This window comes from Lynx rufus, unplaced genomic scaffold (assembly GCF_022079265.1).
Source record: "Lynx rufus isolate CCGP_SWC_20201006 ecotype Redwood Valley unplaced genomic scaffold, mLynRuf1.p SCAF_9, whole genome shotgun sequence".
NCBI classification, from domain to species: domain Eukaryota; kingdom Metazoa; phylum Chordata; class Mammalia; order Carnivora; family Felidae; genus Lynx; species Lynx rufus.
This window is the reverse complement of record NW_025814897.1, coordinates 9,792,867-9,815,600: the sequence shown is the minus strand read 5'-3', so window position 1 is coordinate 9,815,600 and position 22,734 is coordinate 9,792,867. Positions and strand designations below refer to the sequence as shown.

The following is a 22,734-nucleotide window of genomic DNA, read 5'->3' as shown; positions in this document are numbered from 1 at the left end:
TAACATGTAGGTTTAGGACTATTCCCAATCAGGCCAGAAAAGAGCTATCTACAATTTGCATCTAAATAAGCCAAATAGTAAGTCAATTTAACTGATTATTTAGCTCAAATAAAGATGGAATTGTGTGAAACATGGTAGTTGTAGCCTCAGTTTAGCTTATGGTTCATCAGACTTCTAAGGATGTGATTAGTTTCTTATAAGTGTTCTCTTCAGGAATTAAAAAAAAAAAAAAAAAAAAGGCTTAAAGGGAGAAATACTGTGATATAAATATGACCTAAGGCGCCATGTGCAGTTTTAGAACTTTGGGAATTGTTTTGAGTGGCACATCATAGCCTCTCATTCTAATGGTAACACTAATGGTCTCCACACCTTTTTAATTGCAAATCTCTATCAATAACCAATCGTCTAGCCAGACACATATGTACATAGGCATGTACATGTAAATATATACACGTACCTGTGTATGTTTATATGAACATAAAGAGACACAAATTACATACTTGTGCTGCATAATTGTATAAACACATTATATACATGATAAAGTGCACACAAGAAGATAAATACAAAAAATACACATAGTTAGACGTTCTGATATTTTCTTATGCCCAAGGGACACTTGTGCTAACCCATGTGAGTATACACAGTGGTGGGCCAGTATTAGCTCTCTGTAGGGGGGAAAATAAAATGGCCCTGACTTGTGAACAGCTTCCTGTGGTATAAATACTCCCACCATTGCCAATTTTGCGCTACTAACATGCTATTAATTGACTCACAAAACTTCTGAAAATGTTATAGATATTACAAGCCAGTACAGGCTGAGGACAGCATACCACTGGGTGCACACATCACACCAGGGAGACACAAGTCATAGGCTAGCAGAGTGTAACATTTTAGCTTAAAAATAGTTTTCCAATATAAAAATTCTACATATTAACAAATAGAAATGTTAAAAAAATGTTTTGTATTACATTGTCATTCTTCAACATGAATTACTCTTTAAAAATCGGAGAAAATCTTCCTTTTAAAAAACACAGCTTATACTTTAAATGGGTATAGTTATTTTACAAAATTTTATCTCAATAAAGTTGATTTTTTTTTTTTTAAAATGGCTCATTTACTTTATCTGACAAAATAAGCCAAACAAAATACACGACTTGGTTCTAAGTATTACCAAGTATGCCACTAGGTAATATGCTATTTTAACCTTTGTATTTCAAAAAACATAAAATGTTTTTTTTTTAAATAAGCAAAACTGCCATATCCCCATTAATGGTTCCACCACCAAAAGACAACAGGCTTAAGTATCAGAAAAGCAAAACTACAAACTTTTGAATTAAATACCTTACAGTCTCAGAGACAACGTAAAATTAAGCTACTAGTTTTTTACTTCCTAGTTTTTTATTAAAATACAAAAAATGGGTGTACCCAGCTTAACGAAACCATATAATCATCTTTTTTTTAATAGACTGAAAAAACTCACACAAAAGAGAAAAATGATGCAAAAGAGAGAATGGGTTGTGAGAAGCATGGAGAAGAATAACGTTAAGTCCTACCTGGTAAAGTTTGATGATATGAGGGTGGTCTAACATTTTCATTATTTGTACTTCTCGGTAGATTTTCTCAAGGTTCACTGCATCCAGCTGAGATTTATCTATTATTTTTATCGCCACCTGCATCCCGGACACAAATAAATACAATTAGTATGTGATGGTTAATATTTTCTAGTTAAGAATCTTTTAAATATACGACACCTGCCTCATCCGCTCAAGCTCTGTCCTCCCTCCTTTCAAAATAAACCAACATTTATAAAAAAAAATTAAAAATACAGCACCCCTGACACTTTGCCTGTAGGTTGCTATGACAACAAAAACTAGTTTAAATTCAATGCTCATTCAACAAATGTTTCTTAAACATCTACCACATGTGAGGCACTGCGGTAGATTTTGTTTAAGAGTATCTTTAGTGTGCCATGACAAATAACCCTGCAAAGTCGCTTTAATAAAATATATTTCTCTTTTAGTGTAACCGTAATGTTTTACTCTACTTATAAACTGAAGAAATAAAATCTCAGCAGCTTCAACCAGTTATCTCGCTGCAAAGTACCTCTAAACAAATGATCAGCCGAGTAGAAGGCAATTTCTGCTGTAGTGAAACAATTTTTCTAGAAAAGTGATAGATTCCAAAGAATGTAGACATAGCTTTGGTTGGGCAGTGGTGGGGGAGCTAAATATAAAGTATTAAAGTCAATTTATATGAAAGATAACAACTGGATTCAACTTTGTTTTAAAAATCGAAGCGCAGGGGTGCCTGGGTGGCCCAGACGGTTAAACATCAGACTCTTAATTTCAGCTCCGGTCATGATCTCTCGGTTTGTGAGTTAGAGCCCCTGCATTGCCATCCCCGCCCCCCATCCTGCTCACAGTGTGGGGCCTGCTTAGGATTCTCTCTCTCCCTGCCCCTCCCCTCCCTACCCTGTGCTCTCTCAAAATAAGTAAACTTAAAAAAAAAAATTGAAGTCCAAAAACTCATCTGTTAGTAATTACACTAGCTTTTCACTTCCTTAAAAGAATCTGATTTTTAAACAATGTAGCTTCTTTCTAGCACAACTAGATAAGAACTCAAACCACTCCAAGGTTAATAATTTGAAGGAACTGCATTTGAAGGTGAGTAACTAGGTAGTCAGAAATCAAGAATCATGTACTTTTTTCTACGCAACCTAAGAAGAACTAATTTTTTAAGAAATAGTAGCTATTTGGTTAGGAAATAAGCCGTCCTGATTTAACTAAAATTTTCAGATCAGTGGGAACCACCCAAACCTTGATTATAACAAGTTCTGAAGAAACTCTAAAATGCACTTGGAGCACCTGGGTGGCTCAGTCGGTTGAGCATGTGACTTCGGCTCAGGTCATGATCTCACGGTTTGTGAGTTCGAGTCCTGCGTCGGACTCTGTGTTGACAGCTCAGAGCCTGGAGCCTGCTTTGAATTCGGTGTCTCCCTTTCTCTCTGCCCCTCCCCTGCTCGCTGGTGCGCGCTCTCTCTCAAAAATAAACATTAAAAATAAATAAATAAACAAACAAATAAATAAATAAATAAAATGTACCTCACATTCTACCAAAATGTATTCTGAACATAACTCAGTTTTATGTTACTTTTCAAGGCAATTATTAATATCAGTTATTGTATGTGATATAATAAATAGTTCAATACTCCTAAAAGGTATCCAAGAAAATAGGACTGAGCTTGTCAATTCACTTAATTCCTTCAAACTCCTGTTTATACGGTTAGTTTTTTCTTCTTTCCTATGGCTGCTTTGTCCTTTGCTCTTGCCTTTTAAAGCTCTACTATAAGGTTTATTTCTTACCCTTCTGGATTTCTAATCTGCTGTCCACAGCTTATTTCCTGATTTGAATTAATTGTAACCCAGAGAAGAACTCAAGCCTCCTAGGGGAAATCAGATTACTAAATATAATGTATCAAATTAAATTTATTGCTGAAGAAGAAAGCGGGCAGGTCCCTCTCTAGACAGTAAAGTGCGTCCATTCTGTGATAATTATTTTATGTTTGATGGTATATTATTTATTTCTACAATCAAAATATTCTAGAAAGTAAAACATGCTAAAATATGCTAGAGAAGGAGACTTATCAATATTGTACTTGATATTAGGGACATTACTGGACCACCTCAAACCTAAATAGATTTAAAGCGACCCCCTCCCTCCTCAATCTTACGATACAGTATTATCAGTTACTTTGGGTAAGTGCTGCCACATAAAAGGATAAGTGTGTATTTTAATTTCCCCAATATTATTCCTTAGGAAGGTAATATGAAGTTTCACACATGCTTCTTTTGAGGAAAATGTCTTGTCCTCCAATTTCTAGAGGATGTCTAGACACCTGTACCCACACCAACAAAAAACTTTTATAATGAAATGCGTTAGAACCAGCTAATAAATAGAAAATGAGTATCTTGATTATAATAGCTTTAACATTATGTTAAAGAAAAAATTTACACACTAAATTCCAATTAAAGCAAGGTATTACCAAGAGATACCTCATATTCTTTTGAAATCCTGGCCTCCAACAATGAAAAACTGAAAAATATATAAGGTATGTAAATAAACTTTAATAATAAGTCATAAATCTCAGGGGGTGCCTGCGTGGCTCAATCGGTTAAACATCTGACTTCGGCTCAGGTCATGATCTCACGGCTCCTGAGTTCAATCCCCCCATTAGGCTCTGTGCTGACAGCTCAGAGCCTGGAGCCTGCTTTGGATTCTGTCTCCCTCTCTCTCTGCCCCTCTCCTGCTCATGCTCTCTCAAAAATAAACATTCAAAAAATAAAAAATAATAACAAGTCATAAATCTCATTATTTAACTTTTCTCAACCAAAAAATTCTTAAATAAAAAAATATCATTCTTTCTTCTATTTTGTTTTGTAAGTATATGGACCACATTTCTATACACTTACAGCTTTGACCTGTGATCCCTTGCTTGTAAGGTTGCTGTAAGGATTATGAAAACATAAAGCACTAAAGAAAAAGTAGAGCATGTGTCGGCATGCTCCTTTTAATTGTCAGGAGTAGTCTAACTGCTACGACAAGTAGACCGCAAAATGTACAGAGATTCCAATACAACAGAGGCTTATTTCTTGCTCATGTAGCACAACTGGATGGGTGCAGATGCCTCCAAGCAGGTTAAAGGAGGCTTCACCACCCTTAAAGCCTTCCACAGTTACCCCAGGACTGTCTCCATTCCAACCTGGAGACAGAAGGAGAGAGAAGGAGAAAAAAGCTTGGGGAGCCCTCACGATAGGTTTTTAAGGGTTGGGCCTGAAGTGGCACACATTATTTCTATTCACTCCATTGGTGAGAACTCAGTCACATAACCGTATCTAAATGCGAAAGAGAGGGGTGCCTGGGTGGCTGAATTGGTTAAGCGGCCGACTTCGGCTCAGGTCATGATCTCGCGGTCCGTGAGTTCGAGCCCCGCGTCGGGCTCTGTGCTGACAGCTCAGAGCCTGGAGCCTGTTTCAGATTCTGTGTCTCCCTCTCTCTGACCCTCCCCCCATTCATGCTCTGTCTCTCTCTGTCTCAAAAATAAATAAATGTTAAAAAAAAAAAAATTAAATGCGAAAGAGGCCAGGACACAGTCCAGTGATAGGTCCAGGAAGAAGAGGAAACATTGGATTCTTGGTGACTAGCTAGCAGGCTCTGGCATATCCTTCCAGGTAATTTCTTAACAATGGGACTTTTACCAAGTACTTCCCAGATAATAATGATCATGAGTTTCACAACTGTACAGTACTTTTTAATTTCACAAGATACTTTAACATATTTTATCTCATTTATTTCTCAACTTTGTGAAGTAAATGGAAAAAGCAGTGCACCCATGAGTAGATGAAACTGAGGTTCAAAAGATGTCACGTATCTACAAAGGTCCTAAAGCTCAAGTGAATTAATGGGAAAAAAAACACAGGCCTTCTAACTTCAAGTTCAGTCTTTTTACTTTTTTTTTTTAATTAAAAAAACATTTTTTTAACATTCATTTATTTTTTGAGAGAGAAAGATGGAGCATAAGCGGGGGAGGGGCAGAGAAAGAGGGAGTCACAGATTCTGAAGCCGACTCCAGGCTCTGAGCTCAAACTCACAGACTGTGAGATCATGACCTGAGCTCAAGTTGGATGCTTAACCAACTGAGCCACCCAGGTGCCCGGAGTCTTTTTACTCTTTTAAAGAGCCTATCAGACACACATTCACTGAGCACCTGTTGTGTGCCTGGAATAATGCTTAGTATACAAAAATCAAAGAGATGTGATTCCTACCCACAAGGAATTTAATAGACCTGTGAGAACAAAGAGAACATGTTTTGGAAAACAAATTTTATCAACAAAAAAATCTGCACTTGGGGATTTTCCCAATGTGTATAAAAGTTCCAACATACAAAAAGGTTGTGTGCCAACAGCTCATTTAAAAAAAAAAATTTTTTTTTAATGTTTATTTATTTTTGAGGCAGAGAGAGACAAAGCGTGAACAGGGGAGGGTCAGAGAGAGAAGGAGACACAGAATCTGAAGCAGGCTCCAGGCTCCAAGCTGTCAGCACAGAGCCCGACGCAGGGCTCAAACTCATGAACCACAAGATCATGACTTGAGCCGAAGTCGGATGCTTAACTGGCAGAGGCACCCAGGCACCCCAGCCAACAGCTCATTTTAAAGATAACTAATAACTTAGAATTCTGGGATCTTACTGTCTGCATCCCTTTTCTACTTAGCTCTGAACAAAGTACCGAGGACAAAATCTATATGGTCACAACAAAATCAAGCAAGGGACTCTAAATTGAGGGATTCCTTTTTTGCTGTTATTCAACTAGCCAAATCCTACATATGCATCAATGTATTTTTAAAAAAATAAACCTTGGGGCACGTGGGTGGCTCTGTCAGTTCAGCAACTGACTGCGGCTCAGGTTACAATCTCAAGGTTTTTCAGTTCAAGCCTTGCATCGGGCTCTGTACTGATAGCTCAGAGCCTGAAGCCTGCTTCAGATTCTGTGTCTCCCTCTCTCTCTGCCCCTCCCCTGTTTGCACTCTGTCTCTCTCTCTCTCAAAAATAAAAAAACATTAAAATAAATAAACCTTTAGTGAGTTATAAAGATAGAAAAATTTATATTCCTTCTGCTAGGAGACAAAGAAGGTTTCCTATACAATTCTGGAGGGCTTACATATAACACTGAATATTCAACCTCAGAAGTGGAACAACATGAATTAAAAACAATAAAATACCTAATAAGTTATGTAGACTATATCTCAAAAAATACCTCTCATTTCCTCCTATATTTACAAAAATTAAAAAGTAAACACTCTTGTAAGCTAAGGTTCAATAAGATGGCCACTTTTATACATTGCTGGTATAACCATAAAATAGGTTTTAATTTTTCTGAAAGCTAATTTGACATTTTTTATCAAGAACCTTAAAAATTATCCATCCTGAGGGAGTTCTAGAAAGATGGTGAAGGATCCTGAGCTCACCTTGTCCCACACATATACGAAGGTAACAGCCATATCTGTGCAACTACCTTTGAAAACCACCTAAACACTGGCAGAAAAATCAGACAAGGGATTCACAAAATAAAAGGATGTAAAATAGAATATCATAAACATAAAATGTGTGTGGGGGGGTGGGGGGGAGAGAAAAATGTAGTGCTGTAAGAATGGGCTCAAACTTAAGCAACCATCAACTTAATATACACTGCTAACTGTATAAGATGTTTTTTTATGAATCTAATGGTAACTATAAATCAAAAACCTGTAAAAGACAAAAAAATAAAGAGAAAGGAATCCAAGCATAATACTAAAGAAACCACAAGGGAAGAGAGCAAAACAAGAAGGAACAGAGAAGAACTACAATAATAATCGTAAAACAAGTAATAAAATGGCAGTAAGTACCTACCTATTGATAATTATAAATGTAAATGGGTTATTTCTCCAATCCAAAGACACAGGATGACTAAAAGGATAAAGCAAGACCCATCTATATGCTGCTTACAAGAGACTCACTTCAGACCTAGAGATACATGCAAATTGAAAGGGAAGGGATGGAAAAAACATTTATCAGGCAAATGAAAGCAAAAAGAAAGCTGGGGTAGCAATAGTTACATCATACAAAACAGACTTTACAATACAAACTAACAAGACACAAAGAAAGACAGTATATAATCATGAAGGGAACAATCCAAAAATAGAATACAATAATAAGTATTTAAGCACCCAACATGAAAGCACTCAGATACACGAAACAACTATTAACTGACATAAAGGAAAAAATCAATAGTAATACGCTAATAGTAAGAGACTTTAACACATACATCAATGGACAGATCATCCAAACAGAAAATCAACAAGGAAACACTGGCTTTGAATGACACACTAGGCCAAAGGGATCTAACAGATACATTCAGAACATTTCATCCCAAAACAGTGGAATACACAATCTTTTCAATTGCACATGGAACATTCTCCAGAACAGATAACATGTTAGGCCACACAAAACAAGTCTCAACAAATTAAAAAAGAATGAAATCATATTATGCATCTTTTCTAACCAGAGGGGTATTAAACTAGAAATCACTCACACACACACACACACACACACACACACACACACCTGAAAAGAACACAAATATATGGAAGCTGAACATGTTACTAAACTGTAAATGGGTCCAACAATTCATCAAACAGGAAATGAAAAAATGCATGGAAACAAATGAAAATGAAAACACGATGGTCCAAAATCTTTCAGATGCAACAAAAGCTATTCTAAGAGGAAGGATTACAGCAATACAGGTCTACTTCAAGAAGCAAGAAAAATCTCAAATAAAAACCTATACTTACACCTAGAGAAGACAGAAAAAGAAGAACAAAACCCAAAGCCAGCATAAATGAAAAAAATAATATAGAGCAGAAATAAATGAAATAGAGACTACAAAAACTCTATTACATCAAAGTGAAACCAGGAGCCACTTCTTTGAAAAGATCAACAAAACTGACAAACTTTTAGCCAGACTTAAAAAAAAAAAAAAAAAAAGGGCTCAAATAAGTAAAATCAGAATTGAAGGAGGAGAAATAACCATAAGAGAAATACAAAGAATTCTAAGAGATTATAAAAAGTTTTAGGCCAACAAATTAGACAACCTAGAAGAAATGGATAAATTCCTACAAACATATAACCTTTTAAAACTGAATCAAGAAGAAACAGAATATTCAACAGACTGATAACTGGCAATGAAATTCAATCAGTAAATCAACAACAAAAACAACAAAACTCCCCCCCCCCCCTAAAAAAAAAGTCCAGGACCAGATGGGTTCACAGGTGAATTCTACCAAACATGTAAACAAGAGTTCATAATACCTATTCCTCTCAAACTATTCCAAAAATAGAGAATAGGAAGGAAAACTTCCAAATTCATTGTAAGAGGCCACATTACCCTGATACCAATACCAGATAAAACACACTACAAAAAACAAACAAACCAACATACAAAAACTACAGACCACTATCTCTGATGAACACAGACGCAAAAATATTCACAATATAAGCAAATCAAATTGAACAATACATTAAAAAAAAAAATCATTCACCAGGGTACTTGGGTGGCTCAGGTGAGCATCTGACTAGGCTGAGCATCTAACTTCAGTTCAGGTCATGATATCACGGTTTGTGAGTTTGAGCCCTATATGGGGTTCACTGCTGTCAGGGCAGAGCCTGCTTCGGATCATCTGTCCCCCCCCTCCCCGCCCCTCCCCTGCTTGCATTGTCTCTCTCAAAAATAAATAAATATTTTTAAAAAATCATTCAGCATGATTAAGTGGGATATATTCTAAGGATGCAAAGGTGGTTCAATATTTGCAAATCAATCAAGGTGATACATCACATTAACAAGAGAAAAGATAAAAACCATATGATCATCTCAAAAGATGCAAAAAATGCATTTAGCAAAGTACAACTTTCATTCATGACAAAAACTCTCAACAAAATAGGTTCAGAGGGAACTACTTCAATATAACAAAGTCCATACACGACAAATCCACAGCTAACATCATACTCAGTAGTGAAAAACTAGGAGCTTTTCCTCCAAGATCAGGAACAGGACAAGCACGTCCACTCTTAACCACTTTTAGTCAACATAGTACTGGATATCCTACTCACTATAATCAGACAAGAAATAAAAGGCATCCAAATTCGTAAGGAAGGAGTAAAACTTTATTTGCAGATGACATACTTGAAATAGAAAACTCTAAAGACATCACCAAAAAACTACTACAACTGATACATGGATTCAGGAAAGTCACAGGATATATAATTAATATACAGAAATCTACTGAATTTCTATGGCTAATAATGAAATAGCAGAAAGAGAAATTAGGAAAACAATCCCATTTACAATTGTACCAAAAAGAATAAGATACACAGGCATAAACTTAACCATGGAGGTGAAAGACCTGTACTCCAAAAAGTAAAAAACAGTGATGAAAGAAAAACTGAACACAACAAACAAATGGAAAGATACTCCACACTTGTAGATGGAAGAATCAACATTAAGCTGTCTATATTATCCAAAGCAATCTATAAATTTAATGCAATCCCTATCAAAATACCAGTAATATTTTTCACAGACCTAGAACAAAAAAACACTAGAATTTGTATGGAACCATAGAAGACCCCAAGTAGCCAAAGCAATCTTAAGAGAGAAAACAAAGCTGGAGGTATCACAATCCCAGACTTGAAGATATATCACGAAGCTATAGTAATCAAAATAGTATGGTACTGGCACAAAAACAGACACATTCACAAACAGAACAGAACAAAAGCCTAGAAATACACCCAACAACTCTACAACAAAGGAGGCAAGAATATACAACGGTGAAAGGATAATCTTCAACAAATGGTGCTGGGAAAACTGGACAGCTACATGCAAAAAAATGAAACTAGATCACTTTCTAACATCATACACAAAAATAAAACTCAAAATGGATTAAGTCCTAAATGTGAGACCTGCAACCATAAATATCTTAGAAGAGAACACAGGGAGTAATTTCTCTGACATCAGCCATAGAAACATTTTTCTAGATAGGTCTCCTTTGGCATGGGAAACAAAAGCAAAAATAAACTATTAGGACTATACCAAATAAAATGCTTTTGTACAGCAAAGGAAACCATCAACAAAACAAAAAGGCCACCTACTGAATGGGAGAAGATATTTGCAAATGAGGTATCTGATAAGGGGTTAATATCCAAACTATATAAAAACCCCATACAACTCAACACCAAAAAAACAAACCAATCAAAAAGTGGGCAGAGGACCTGAATAGACATTGTTCCAAATACAACATCCAGATGGCCAACAGACAGATGAAAAGATGCTCAACATCAGTCATCATCAGGGAAATGCAAATCAAAATCAAAATGAGTTATTACCTTACACCAGTCAGAAGAGCTAAAATCAAAAAGACAAGAAATAACAAGTGTCGGTGAGGATCTGGAGAAGAAAGGAAACTTCGTGCACTGTTGGTGGGAATATAAACTGGCAAGGCCACTGTGGAAAACAGTATGGAGGTTAGTCAAAAATTAAAAATAGAAACACCATATGATCCAGTAATTCCACTAATGGGCATTTACCCAAAGAAAACAAAAACACTAATTGGAATAGATACATGTAACCCTATGTTTAATGCAGCATCATTTACAATAGCTGAGATATGGAAGCAATGTGTCCATCAAAAGATGGATAAAGAAGATGTAGTATGTGTGTGTATATGTAAAATGGATTATGCAGCCATAAAAAAGGATGAAATTGGGGCACTTGGGTGGCTCAGTGGGTTAAGCATCCAAGTCTTGATTTTGGCTCAGGTCCTGATTTCATGGTTTGTGGGATCGAGCCCATGTCCATCCAGCTCTGCACTGACAGGGCAGAGCTTGCTGGGGATTCTCTCCTTCCTCGTATCTTCCATCATACCTCCAAATACGATACGACTCCACTCATAAGTGGAATCCAAAAAAACCAAAAACAAATGAACAAAAAGCAAAATCAGACCTACAGAAAACAAACTGATAGGTGCCAGAGGGGAAGAGGGTGGGGCATTGGGCAAAATGGGTGAAAGAAAGAGGGAGAAACAGGCTTCCAGCTACGGAATGAATAAAACATGGAAATAAAAGTCACAGTATAAGGAATACAGTTAATGATACCGTATTGATGATGTAATGGGGCAGATGGTAGCTATACAAGATAAATGTAGCATAATGTGTAAACGTGTCAAATCACTAAGTTGTACACTTGAAAGTAATGAAGCATTGTGTATCAACTACACTCAAAAAAAATTAAAATCAAAAGATAAAAGTACACTTATTGTGATGAACGCTGAGTCATGTATGAATTGTTGAATCATTATTAAATGCTACACCTGAAAGTAATAACACCATGTTAATTACACTTAAGAAAAAATCACACACAGTATTTAAGGATTCTACTTCTGAGAAATTATTTGAAGGAAATAATCTAAAACGATGATAAAGATTTATTTGTAAATATATTCAATGAATATTATTTGTAATATAGAAACAGAAGCAGTAAGTGGGAAATAATTATTCAAGTTATAGTAAGCTTATATTATGACTGTTACACAACTATTATAATAGTTCTTAAAAATATAGAGAAGTGCTTAGACTAAAATTTTAAATTAAAAAGATTAGTATTTAGGGGTGCCTGGGAGGCTCAGTTGGTTAAGCGTCCAACTTCGACTCAGATCATGATCTCATGGTTTGTGGGCTTGAGCCCCATGTCAGGTTCTGTACTGACAGCTCAGAGCCGGGAGCCTGCTTCAGAATCTGTGTCTCCCTCTCTCTCTCTGTCCCTCCCCAACTCATGCTCTGTCTCTGTCTTTCAAAAATGAACAAAAATGTTTAAAAAAAATGTTTAAAAAAAAAAACTGGTATATAAGTGAATTCTCAACAGGAGGTACGTATAAAAAAAGACGAGGGAAAATTAGATACAAATATGACAAAAATGTTATCAGTGTGTGAAAAACATTGGGGATTATTTTATTTTTCTGCTTTATACTTTTTGGAAAATTTTTCTTCAATGAGCATGAATTACTTTTCTAATAGGAAAAACAGGAAAAAATGAAATGATTTTTTGTTTATCAATATGTTATTATTGATAATGTTTATGACAATTATGTTTATCAAATGTTTATCACATATGCTAACTTCCCCATCTGTGAACTATCAGTCATTTTATTTTCTGAATTCTGTATAAAATGGGTATTTTATAAAATTTAAACATTAATTAAAAGATTATATATAGAAAAATGTTTCCAAAGTAAAAGCAATGTGTATACAAGGAATAATGTGTAAAATACAAATTTGTACACAAGATAAGCAATTAAATGCAAGAGCAGAAAGGAAACAGTGTTAAGCTGATGGAAAGATATTTTTTCACTTTTCAAAATGCAATTTAATGGGAATGTTATCCTGTCTTTCTGATAATTTAACAAAAATTATTTTTCACTTCTCATTAAAGAAATATTCATCTTATGCACTTAAAGAAGCCACACATACAAAAGTAACTTTAGGGGAATTTACAAGGAAGTTACACAATAAGAGCTATTCTTCTAGTAACAAATCAGAAGGGATTAACCTATGTTTACGGTCTCAGGTAACATTTGCCTCAGCACTATTTACCACTAATATACCAATTGTATACAGTTCTTCTGAAGTACCAAAGAGCATTATTCTTACCATATAAATCTTTGAAATTAAACATTAAATGCACTTTACAAGCTTATATATCAAATCATGGGTGGAATCAGAACATTTGGCTGACAAGTCAATATGACTAAGTGGTCCTACAGTGAAAGGGTTTCTGAAAGCAGTAAAAGTCAGTAGTAAAACTAACATGGAGTTCTCTACCTTTTAAGTTTAAATAAATTAGACTTTTTTCCAACTTAAAATTTGACTTTTAAGGTATAAGAATTTATATAATGAAATAAATTCTCATGAAGATTTAATTTGACTTTTCTAATGGTGGGTAAGGAAAACAGATTGGAGAAAAGGTAAATGTCACTACATTTTTAGATCCATAGAAATTGAACCGATTATCATGACTATAAAAGAAATGATTAAAAATATTCTATCTTAAAAATTATTTAAACAAATCAAAAAAATGACAACTCAATTTTAAAAAATGGGCCAAAGGATAAAAATGCAATTTACAAAAGAAATAACATATCTTATAAAAACCATGTAATTGGGGTGCCTGGGTGGCTCAGTCAGTTATTGTCTGACTTCGGCTCAGGTCATTATCTTAAGGCTCGTTAAGTTCGACCCCCTGTCAGGCTCTGTGCTGACAGCTTTTTCAAGCCTGGAGCCTGCTTTGGATTCTGTGTTTCCCTCGCTCTCTGGTCCTCCCTGCCTACCCGCCTGCTCACTTTCTCTCTCTCTCTCAAAAATAAATAAAACATAAAAAATAAAATAAAACCATATAATCAAAGTAAATAAAAAATATTAAATCAGATATGTGAATTCAAATAAAAAATATTATTTTCCCCTATCAACTGAGAAAAATGTTAAAAATCAATATTCCTGGCAAATGATTTCTTCCTGGTGAAACTTAACAGGTGCTACTTTTCTAGAGGGTAATTTGGCATCTCATGCCCTAACATAGATGTAAGGACATCCTCCTTGACCTAGGAAAGTACATTACCATGGGATTACTCTGAGGGAAAAATCAGATAAGCACACAGAGATAAATATAGATACAGATATATAAATATACAGGAATGCTTTCTGAAACATTATCTTAGAAAGTGAAACAGCAAGAGAGGGAAATAATCTAAATGTTCAATAATAGGAAATTGATCAAATAAAATACAGTCATATGTAAGGATACTAATTAGCCACGGTTTAAACTTTTTTTTTTTTAACTTGGGGAAATGGTAAGTCATTAAGTAAAAAAAAAAAAAACATATGTATAGACAATATCAATTTCATTACTAACATATAAAATATATGTGAACAACTAAGAGGATATGAACCAAATATTAATAGCGGTGATGTCCTGGTCTGGATGGTGGCATTAAAGATGTTTATTTTCTTCTCTTTTCAACAATGTCTACAATGAGCATGTGTTCCTTATGTTATTGGGGAACACACATAAATACTATGCCTATCTTACAGAAGAACTTAAATTTGAGCATCATTTTTCAGTCTAATTCATCCAAGATTTATCACTTTAACTGTTAAAGTGTTTTTAAATGTTTTTTAAAATTATCTTCTGATGAAATCCCCAAAAGTAATTGTCTTTCATTCTTTTGAAAATCTCAAACTAGATATATACTGGCTATTTCTCTTTGAAGGGTGAGAAAGCATTCTCCACAAACCTTCTGTATAAAGGCATATAAATACATTAAAAAAAAAAAAACTTTTTTCAAAAATATGGATGTAGAAGGTGAAAGAAGGGCTAGGTACACTAAATAGCAAAGAATGATCTTAGTGAATTTCTGGACTCTACTTGGCTCCAAGGAAACTGCCTCTGCCATCAGCAGTGGCCCGTAAGTCATATGTCATCATATGAATCCAGGAAGAGAGGCCAGTTTCAGTTATTTCCAAATAAATGTTTTCTTAATTGCCTGATATTGAGATAGAATTTCCCAGTAGAATTAGAATCAGAACACATTAAACTCTGTTAAAGTTAAAAATTTCTACAGAATATAAAAATTTACACAATTTCTATTTTGGATGTTTGTCCCCAACTACTCCCTCAAAAGAACAGATCATTTTGAGCAATATTTAGCAGAATAATTTGCCAACTATTACTTGCCTGGGGTGCCAAGAAACTAGAGAACAGTTTCTAATAAAGCATATATATTCCACAACAAATGTAATTTTCGTTTCAACACACTATAAAGACCATACATAGGCCCAGATATAAATACTAGTGATAATACTATTTGGTAAAAACAAGTCCTTCTGTTGTACATAGTACTGCTGCTAAATATGGAATATTTCACCGCACAAGATTATTACTAAGACTATTGAGAGGAGTCTTAAAACTTTAAAGCAAAATATAAAATTCAAATGTATTAAAAAAAAGTTAAGTTCTCTTCTTCAAGAAACATTGTGATCAGAGTATAATATCTTCTCTTGTTTCTACCCTTGCTCTAAAAATGCAATTTTGATAATTTAACTATTTGGAAAGCTATAAAAATATATCTTAAGGTAGTACAGAATTATGCCTAAACTTAAAAGCCCCAAAATGCACACAGATAGCTTTTCAGTGAAAACAAACAAACAAACAAACAAACAAACCAGTTTTCAGGCTGTCCTTGCTATCAGTTTTGCATTCCAGGTTCTCTTAAGGATAAGTAAGTAGCCCAACACTGAATTTCAGAACCTCTGTGAAACAGCTTCAAGATTCCACAAACCACACACTTACATGCTCTTTAGCTAAGCAATACAAGAGGAATGGTATTGAGGGAAATTTAATTATCTGTCACAGAAAAAATCTGAAAATAACTAATGGTTATTTTGGGGTGGTGATATCATGGGTAATTCTTTTCATTATCTATACTTTAAAAATTTTCAATTATAAACATGATTGATTTGATAATACATATTACTTTTTAATGTGAAAATAGTATCTTCTCACTTGGTAATTTCCCTTCTAGGAATTTACCTCCAAATTTCACTACCCACTCCTGCTCCCTCCCCCAGGAAAAAATGCACAGTTACATATACAAAGATTATTCACTGCAAATTATTTACTCTAAGTGAAAACTGGAAATTACGTAATGTTTAATAAGAAAATTGTTAAATAAGACGATTCATCCACTAGGTGAAACACTATGCAGCTATTAAAAATATTTTATGAAGTTAGATATATTAAGCAAAATATGCTATAATGATAAATGGAAAAAAGGATACAATTTATATAAGTGTATATAGTATATGATCTCATCTATGGAAAAAATTTTAAAGGCTAGAGGGAAATATGTCATAAGAATGATTTACTCCCACTGGTGGAGGAATTACACATGTACTCTTTGTACACTATATGCTTCTATTTTTTATAGTAAGACTCTATTTCTTTAATACAAAACAAAAAAAAAAGTTTAAGGGCACAAACGACTTTTCTGGAATTTTATTTAACAGACAAAACCAACAAAAAAAAAAAACTAGCCATACAATTAGAAGGAAACAATTCCTTGCTAGCACAGTATTCATAAAATAAAACACTACTCAAGGACACACACAGCATAGCAAACTAGCAACCACTATTGCCTAAAATAGTTTAACAGTCTAAATGCTATTATTCTTTTCCCATTATGCTAATTTTACAAAATTAGCTACTCTAATTCATAAACCACAAACCAACACTACAAAGCTTTTCTGAAGTATTATATTAGGAAGCTGGATTCTACCACCACCTGCCTTGCCTTTTGTGTGCAAAATTTACATAGAGATCTAACATAAGAATACTGCTTCAGATGAGAATGTAATTACATTTCTTAAACAATGTTAAGCTATTTGATAGATTAGACCAAAATGAAGATCTCTTTTTGTGTACTGATTTTTCTTTTCCTAAAAGGCAAACAGTCTTGGATCTCCCAAGCTGTGTAGAAAATACATCATTCTTCCGTGATTCAGAACGAGTGACAGAGAAGTGGCAAGTGAAAATAACTGGGTCCCTGGAGTGCCTGGGTGGCTCAGTTGGTTAAGCAGACAACTCATTTCAGCTCAGGTCTCGGTCTCAGGGTTCCTGGAATCAAGCCCTGCCTTGGGCTCTGCGTTCACAGAGCTGAGCCTGCTTGAGATTCGCTCTCCCTCTCTCCTTGCCCCTCTCTCTCTCTTTCTCTCAAAAAAATAAACATTAAAAAAAATAACGGGGTCCAATTTTTCATCACACAGACATTTAAATTAAGTCCTAATATTTGCCATGGGTTCAAACTTGGAAAACAAGACCTCTAAGTTTTTTGTTTTTTTTTTTTAATTTTTTTTTTTAAACGTTTATTTATTTTTGGGACAGAGAGAGACAGAGCATGAACGGGGGAGGGGCAGAGAGAGAGGGAGACACAGAATCGGAAACAGGCTCCAGGCTCTGAGCCAACAGCCCAGAGCCTGACGCGGGGCTCGAACTCACGGACCGCGAGATCGTGACCTGGCTGAAGTCGGACGCTTAACCGACTGCGCCACCCAGGCGCCCCAAGACCTCTAAGTTTTAAAACACAAACTTACATTGATTTTAAGACATACTATATCGAAGAAATTTCTATAAGCGTAAGTACGATCATGGTATTTATCTGATATTGTTCTTTACACCACTTTAATTTCTCTCACTGTAATTACTGTAATACGTTCAGCAATGAGAACCTAAAATAATAAATAAAACGTTAAGGGTGCCACTAGCCATCTTATTTACAGTATTTGAGGTAGCTGTATTGATTGAAGACACAAATACTTATCCAGCGAATGAAGATAACAAACACTGCTTTAAAAATCCTTATTAATAGTATACTTTAAGAAACAAGTGTATCAGTGCTGTTGCTAAACAATTCTTAATGCAAATTACAGAGAAAGTTCACAGAACAACTCTCCAAAACTTCAGATCTACAAGAACTTTTTCTCTTCACTACCTTCCTATTTCCCTCATTCCTCTCAACTTTAAAATCGCCACTCACACCAAATTACCAGGAACATGCACTCATCTTAAATTCACATTATTTCTTATTATATGTTAAGGGCACCTTTTCTAAAAACCTTTTTTTAAGTTCATTTTATTTTATTTTATTTTATTTTTTTTGAGAAAGAGACTGACAGAGCATGAGCGGGGAGGGACAGAGAGCGAGAGGGAGGGCAAGAGCCAGGATCCCGAGCAGGCTCCCCACTGTCCGGGCAGAGCCCCACTAGGGGCTGGAGCCCACCAACCATGAGGTCAGAATGTGAGCGGAAACCGAGTTCAAGGCTTAACCGACTGAGCCACCCAGGTGCCCCAAGGCCACCTTCTTTTGAAAAGCAAAGGGAGATAGGTGGGTTCTGTGGACTAGAAATTGAGCTTTTAAATTAAATCATTTTACACATGTATACGAGGATCTGAGCGATCTTTCAGGATCCAACCTGTGCCTTCAATTACAAACGCATCGATCTCAGTATCCGATAGCCAAACCACCGTACTGCTCCACAGTGCCCCCTAGCTCCACCAGATATATCAGTTTAAAAGGCACTCGGTTTAAACTGTCAACCTCAAGCGAAAGTGTCACTCACACCAGCTCCACATAAACAGTTCTTAAATCGATAGCGTATTATCTACATTTGACCTAATAAATAACAGCTGAATTAATTACACCTTGCAACCAACACTGTTAAAAGCTGATGAGAAAAAAAAAATTATGAACTAATGGGTTTGGAATTCAACCACATAAAAAATGTTCAGAAGTTCTGTAGACGTTTTCTTCAACGCACAATTGGTTCGATTTGTAGAGTCCGTAAGCAAGGGCTCACATAAAGATATACAATTAAAAATGCCTTCTTTTAATGTAATTTATGGGGAAAGAGCAAGGCATTAGGCCACGGTTCTTTAGAGGGATGGCATCAATGTCTTCATTTTTAGCAATGCTGGGATCAGGATTAAGTAATCTCATTACAGTCCCATTATTTATCATTACAAACTTAGCATAATTGGTAACAATGGTAAATTTGTGACCTTGGTCCTGATACCAAAAAAATAAGTCAGATTCGGAATCCCTCCGGACTAGGAAGGGGGGGGGGGGGGAGGACAAAAACTGAAGATGACATAACGCCAGATGCCCCTACTTTTTGGAAATGGACTCCTTCACATTAAGCAAAACTTCCAAGAACAACAGCAACAAAAATGACTCAAGTTTTCAAATGTCCTTCACCTTACATAGCCATTCTGGGAAAAAAAAAAAAAAAAGTCCTAGGTTATTGCATATTCAAGCTGTAGTGCATTTGCACTAATAAGGGGAAAAACTGAATAGGATGAAAACCGGGTAGAAAAAAAAATACTGAAAAAGGACGAAACTCCAGACCAACTACAATAAGGCAGGGTAGAGTACGTCAAAAACACAAGGTTTTATTCTAAAGAATGGTTTTGTTTCAACTGTTTTTCTGAAGTATTTAATTTGCACGTCTTAAAATAGAGACCCTGAGGAGAGCAGCTTGAGGCAGTGAAAGGAAGGGGGGCGGGTTAGGTAAGAACAGAGACTCGTGAGAAGATATGTGCGGTGCATTAGAATGTGCAGCGGAGGGGGGGGGTGCAGGATTCAGCGTCGGGAAGCAGTTGAGGGCTTTAGGAGTAGAGAGGCGGCCTCAGATGTGGCTTAAGGAACGCGTCTTCGCAGCCAGAACGCACACCTGGTAAAGGGACAACCCAGGCGAAGAAAGACCGAGCCACCGACTGTGCAAAGGCAAGGGATGACCATTTTAACACCAGTTCTATTGTCTGGAGTATTAGATGGAAATGCCTCAGGCACGAGATCAAGCGAGGCTGACACCAGATCCGAGACGCTGTCGGGCAAAAGCAGGGAGACAAGATGGACAATGGCCGGCCGGGCATTCCCGGCCACCGGGGGGCCCCCCGTCCTCGCCGGGCCAAGGAGGGGCGCCCCGGTCATGGGGGCCGCGCGATGCCCCGTCGCGGGAGTCCGGGCGCAGGCGGCCCCGTCCCTCGCCGCGCAGCCCGGGAGCACCCAGACTTCCCCTCCCACCCCACCCCCCAGCTGAAAGCAGGGAAGACGCGGAACTTGGGCTCTGGAGCGGAGGCCACGGACCAGGTCACGGCCCGGGTGGGAGGCTCTGGGCGAAATTCTGTGCGGCCACCGAGGGTGGCGTAGAAAAGGCAAAGCCCCGGCTGGTCGGGTTACTGATTGGACGACACTCGACTCCGGGGGAGCGGGCCCCGAGCCCTTCGGCGCTCACCGACCCCCTGAACCTCCCAGGTCCTCACTGTCCCAGGCCCCTCGCCTCAGCTGGAGACCCAGCCCCCCCCCACCCCAACCCCCCGCTGCAGCCGCCCCTCCCGGCCAACAGCTCCTCTCCCGGACCCTCGCCTCGGACGCTCCCGCCGAGCCCCGGGCCGCACCTCCGTCTTGGTGATCCGGTGCCGCCCCAGCTTCACCACAGCGAAGTTACCCTTGCCCAGCGTGCCCTCGATGTCGTAGAACCCCACCCGGACCGGCCCGCGCTGCAAGTGCTTCGGGCCATCCGCCATGACCATGCTGGGCCCCGCTGCTAGACACGGCGGACTGGAGCGCGGGCTGGCGGGCCGGCGGCGCGGCTGGGCTCCGGCGACGCCGCTCCGCTCGCTCCCTCGCTCACTCCCTCCCGCTCCGCAGGGCCCAGCCAGGCGCGCGCCGCCGCTGACGTGCGCCGACGTCAGGGGGCCGGGGCTGGGAGGCGGGGGCGGGCCCGGGCCTCGATTGGTCACCATGGCGACCGGAGCACCGCCGACGTCGGCGGCGGGGAGGGAGGGAAGACGGGCGGGGCCTGGACGGCGCGTTCTTTCCGGACTCCGGTGCCCGGGGTTCTCGACTGCCTCGCGGCTGCCAGGGGCGGGGTCGCCGCCTGGCCCGCCCAGTTCCTCGGCCACCCAGACGAAGGGCAAGAGCGAGCCCTGGTGGGCGGAACGGAGGGGTGCAGAGACCTGGCCCGGGTCTGCGGTCTCCTTCCCCTGCCTCGGCGTTCTCCGCCTACCTGGGGAGCTTCCCGCCAAAACCGCTCACCTGTGACTGCATTTGGCACCGGGCAAGAACTGTGGCTGAGCAACGCGTTGCTCACAGGCTCCTTTCTTTGTATCCTTTTCTCGTCTGCTTTTGTAGAAATCCCTCCACCTTTTGATGTCTCTGAGGAATCATTCTGATAGCAGCAGGGTCGCTTATAGACACACAGAATGTCGGCGTTTGAAAAGACACTAGAGATCACTTAATCCAGGGATTTGGAGCCTCAAATGGGCTTCAGAGTCTCAGCCCGCCTAAAATGTATGCGAATGTTTGCTTTCTGGAGATGGTCTGTGGGGAGATGGGACCGTAGCTTTTGTCGGATTCGCAAACGTGTCGGTGACCCTGAAAAGGTTAAGAAATACCTGTCTAATCCAATTTCTTTTCAGATGATGAATCAAGCCCCAAAGAATGAAGGGAATTGCCAGGGTCATGCAGATCACGGTAGAATTAGGATTGCAAATCACCACACACCAGTCTTCCGTGTGGCGGCCCAAGGAAACAGAACAGTGTTCTTGTAATATTTTGAAATATATTACATGGCACCAGATCTTGCTTTCTAAATGCCAGTCTCTACCAAAAGGAACCAGACTCTGAAGAAATGGCTGATTCGAGGTCAGGAAGATGGAAAGTATAAAATGTCCTTGAAGGTCTTGTGCCAGGAAGCAATATTTTCGAGGAGTGGTGAGCACACATCGAAAGGAAACGAGCCGGTTTGACGCTAACTCCACCTACCAAGACTGGGACAATTAGAGCACCATGAATGAATAATGATAAAAATGAAATTCATTGTGTCATAATTCAAAAAAGAATACACAAGTGCATATTTAATCTTAAACTGTTAAATAAATATAAAGGTGGGGGGAGAAATAACTTTTTGACAGTTAACGCACTGGAAGAAATGGTAGGAAATCACCATTTTGCAACCATTATAATAATTGATTCAGATATGGAATTCTCAATAGATTTAAAAATTACAAAATAGATGTTAAAATCCCTGAGACAGGATATTTACACACTCTCAAAGTATCGTCAGGTTTCTTATTCATTACAAAGTGACAAAATGGCACCTTTACAGTGGAGAAATCTGATAGACAACACCCTAACAAATAATCAAAGTTAACGTCACCACTTATGGGATAAAAATGACATGATGTGCCTTCTGATGTGAGATACTGACAAGGATACAGTGTCTCTTATACAGTATCTCACTCAAAAATCAATGTTCTGAATCTAATCACAATGAAACAATTAGAAAAATGCAAATTAAGAAATAGTCTACTCATCCATTGGCCTATACTCAAAAAAAAAAAAAAAGTCAGTGTCATGAATGATAAAGGCTGAAAACCCATTATAGATTTAAGTAAAGAGACCTGTCACTAAAGCCAACATATAATTTTGAATTGTAAGAAACGTGCTATAAAGGAATATTTTCAGGACAATTGTTCAAATTTG

At 37.9% G+C, this 22,734-nt stretch overlaps 1 protein-coding gene across 1 annotated transcript in view; it reads right to left on the bottom strand.

Annotated features, from left to right (window-relative positions):
* SIK2 (salt inducible kinase 2) overlaps nucleotides 1-20,862 on the bottom strand; it is a 123,119-nt gene extending 102,257 nt beyond the window's left edge. The window contains exons 1-2 of the mRNA XM_047070058.1: nucleotides 20,646-20,862; nucleotides 1,554-1,670 (exon numbers count right to left, since the gene is read on the bottom strand). Coding sequence (XP_046926014.1) covers nucleotides 1,554-1,670; nucleotides 20,646-20,780 — 252 coding nt within the window. The 5' untranslated portion in view covers nucleotides 20,781-20,862. The remainder of the gene's footprint in view (nucleotides 1-1,553; nucleotides 1,671-20,645) is intronic.
* Between the last annotated feature and the right edge of the window lie 1,872 nt (nucleotides 20,863-22,734).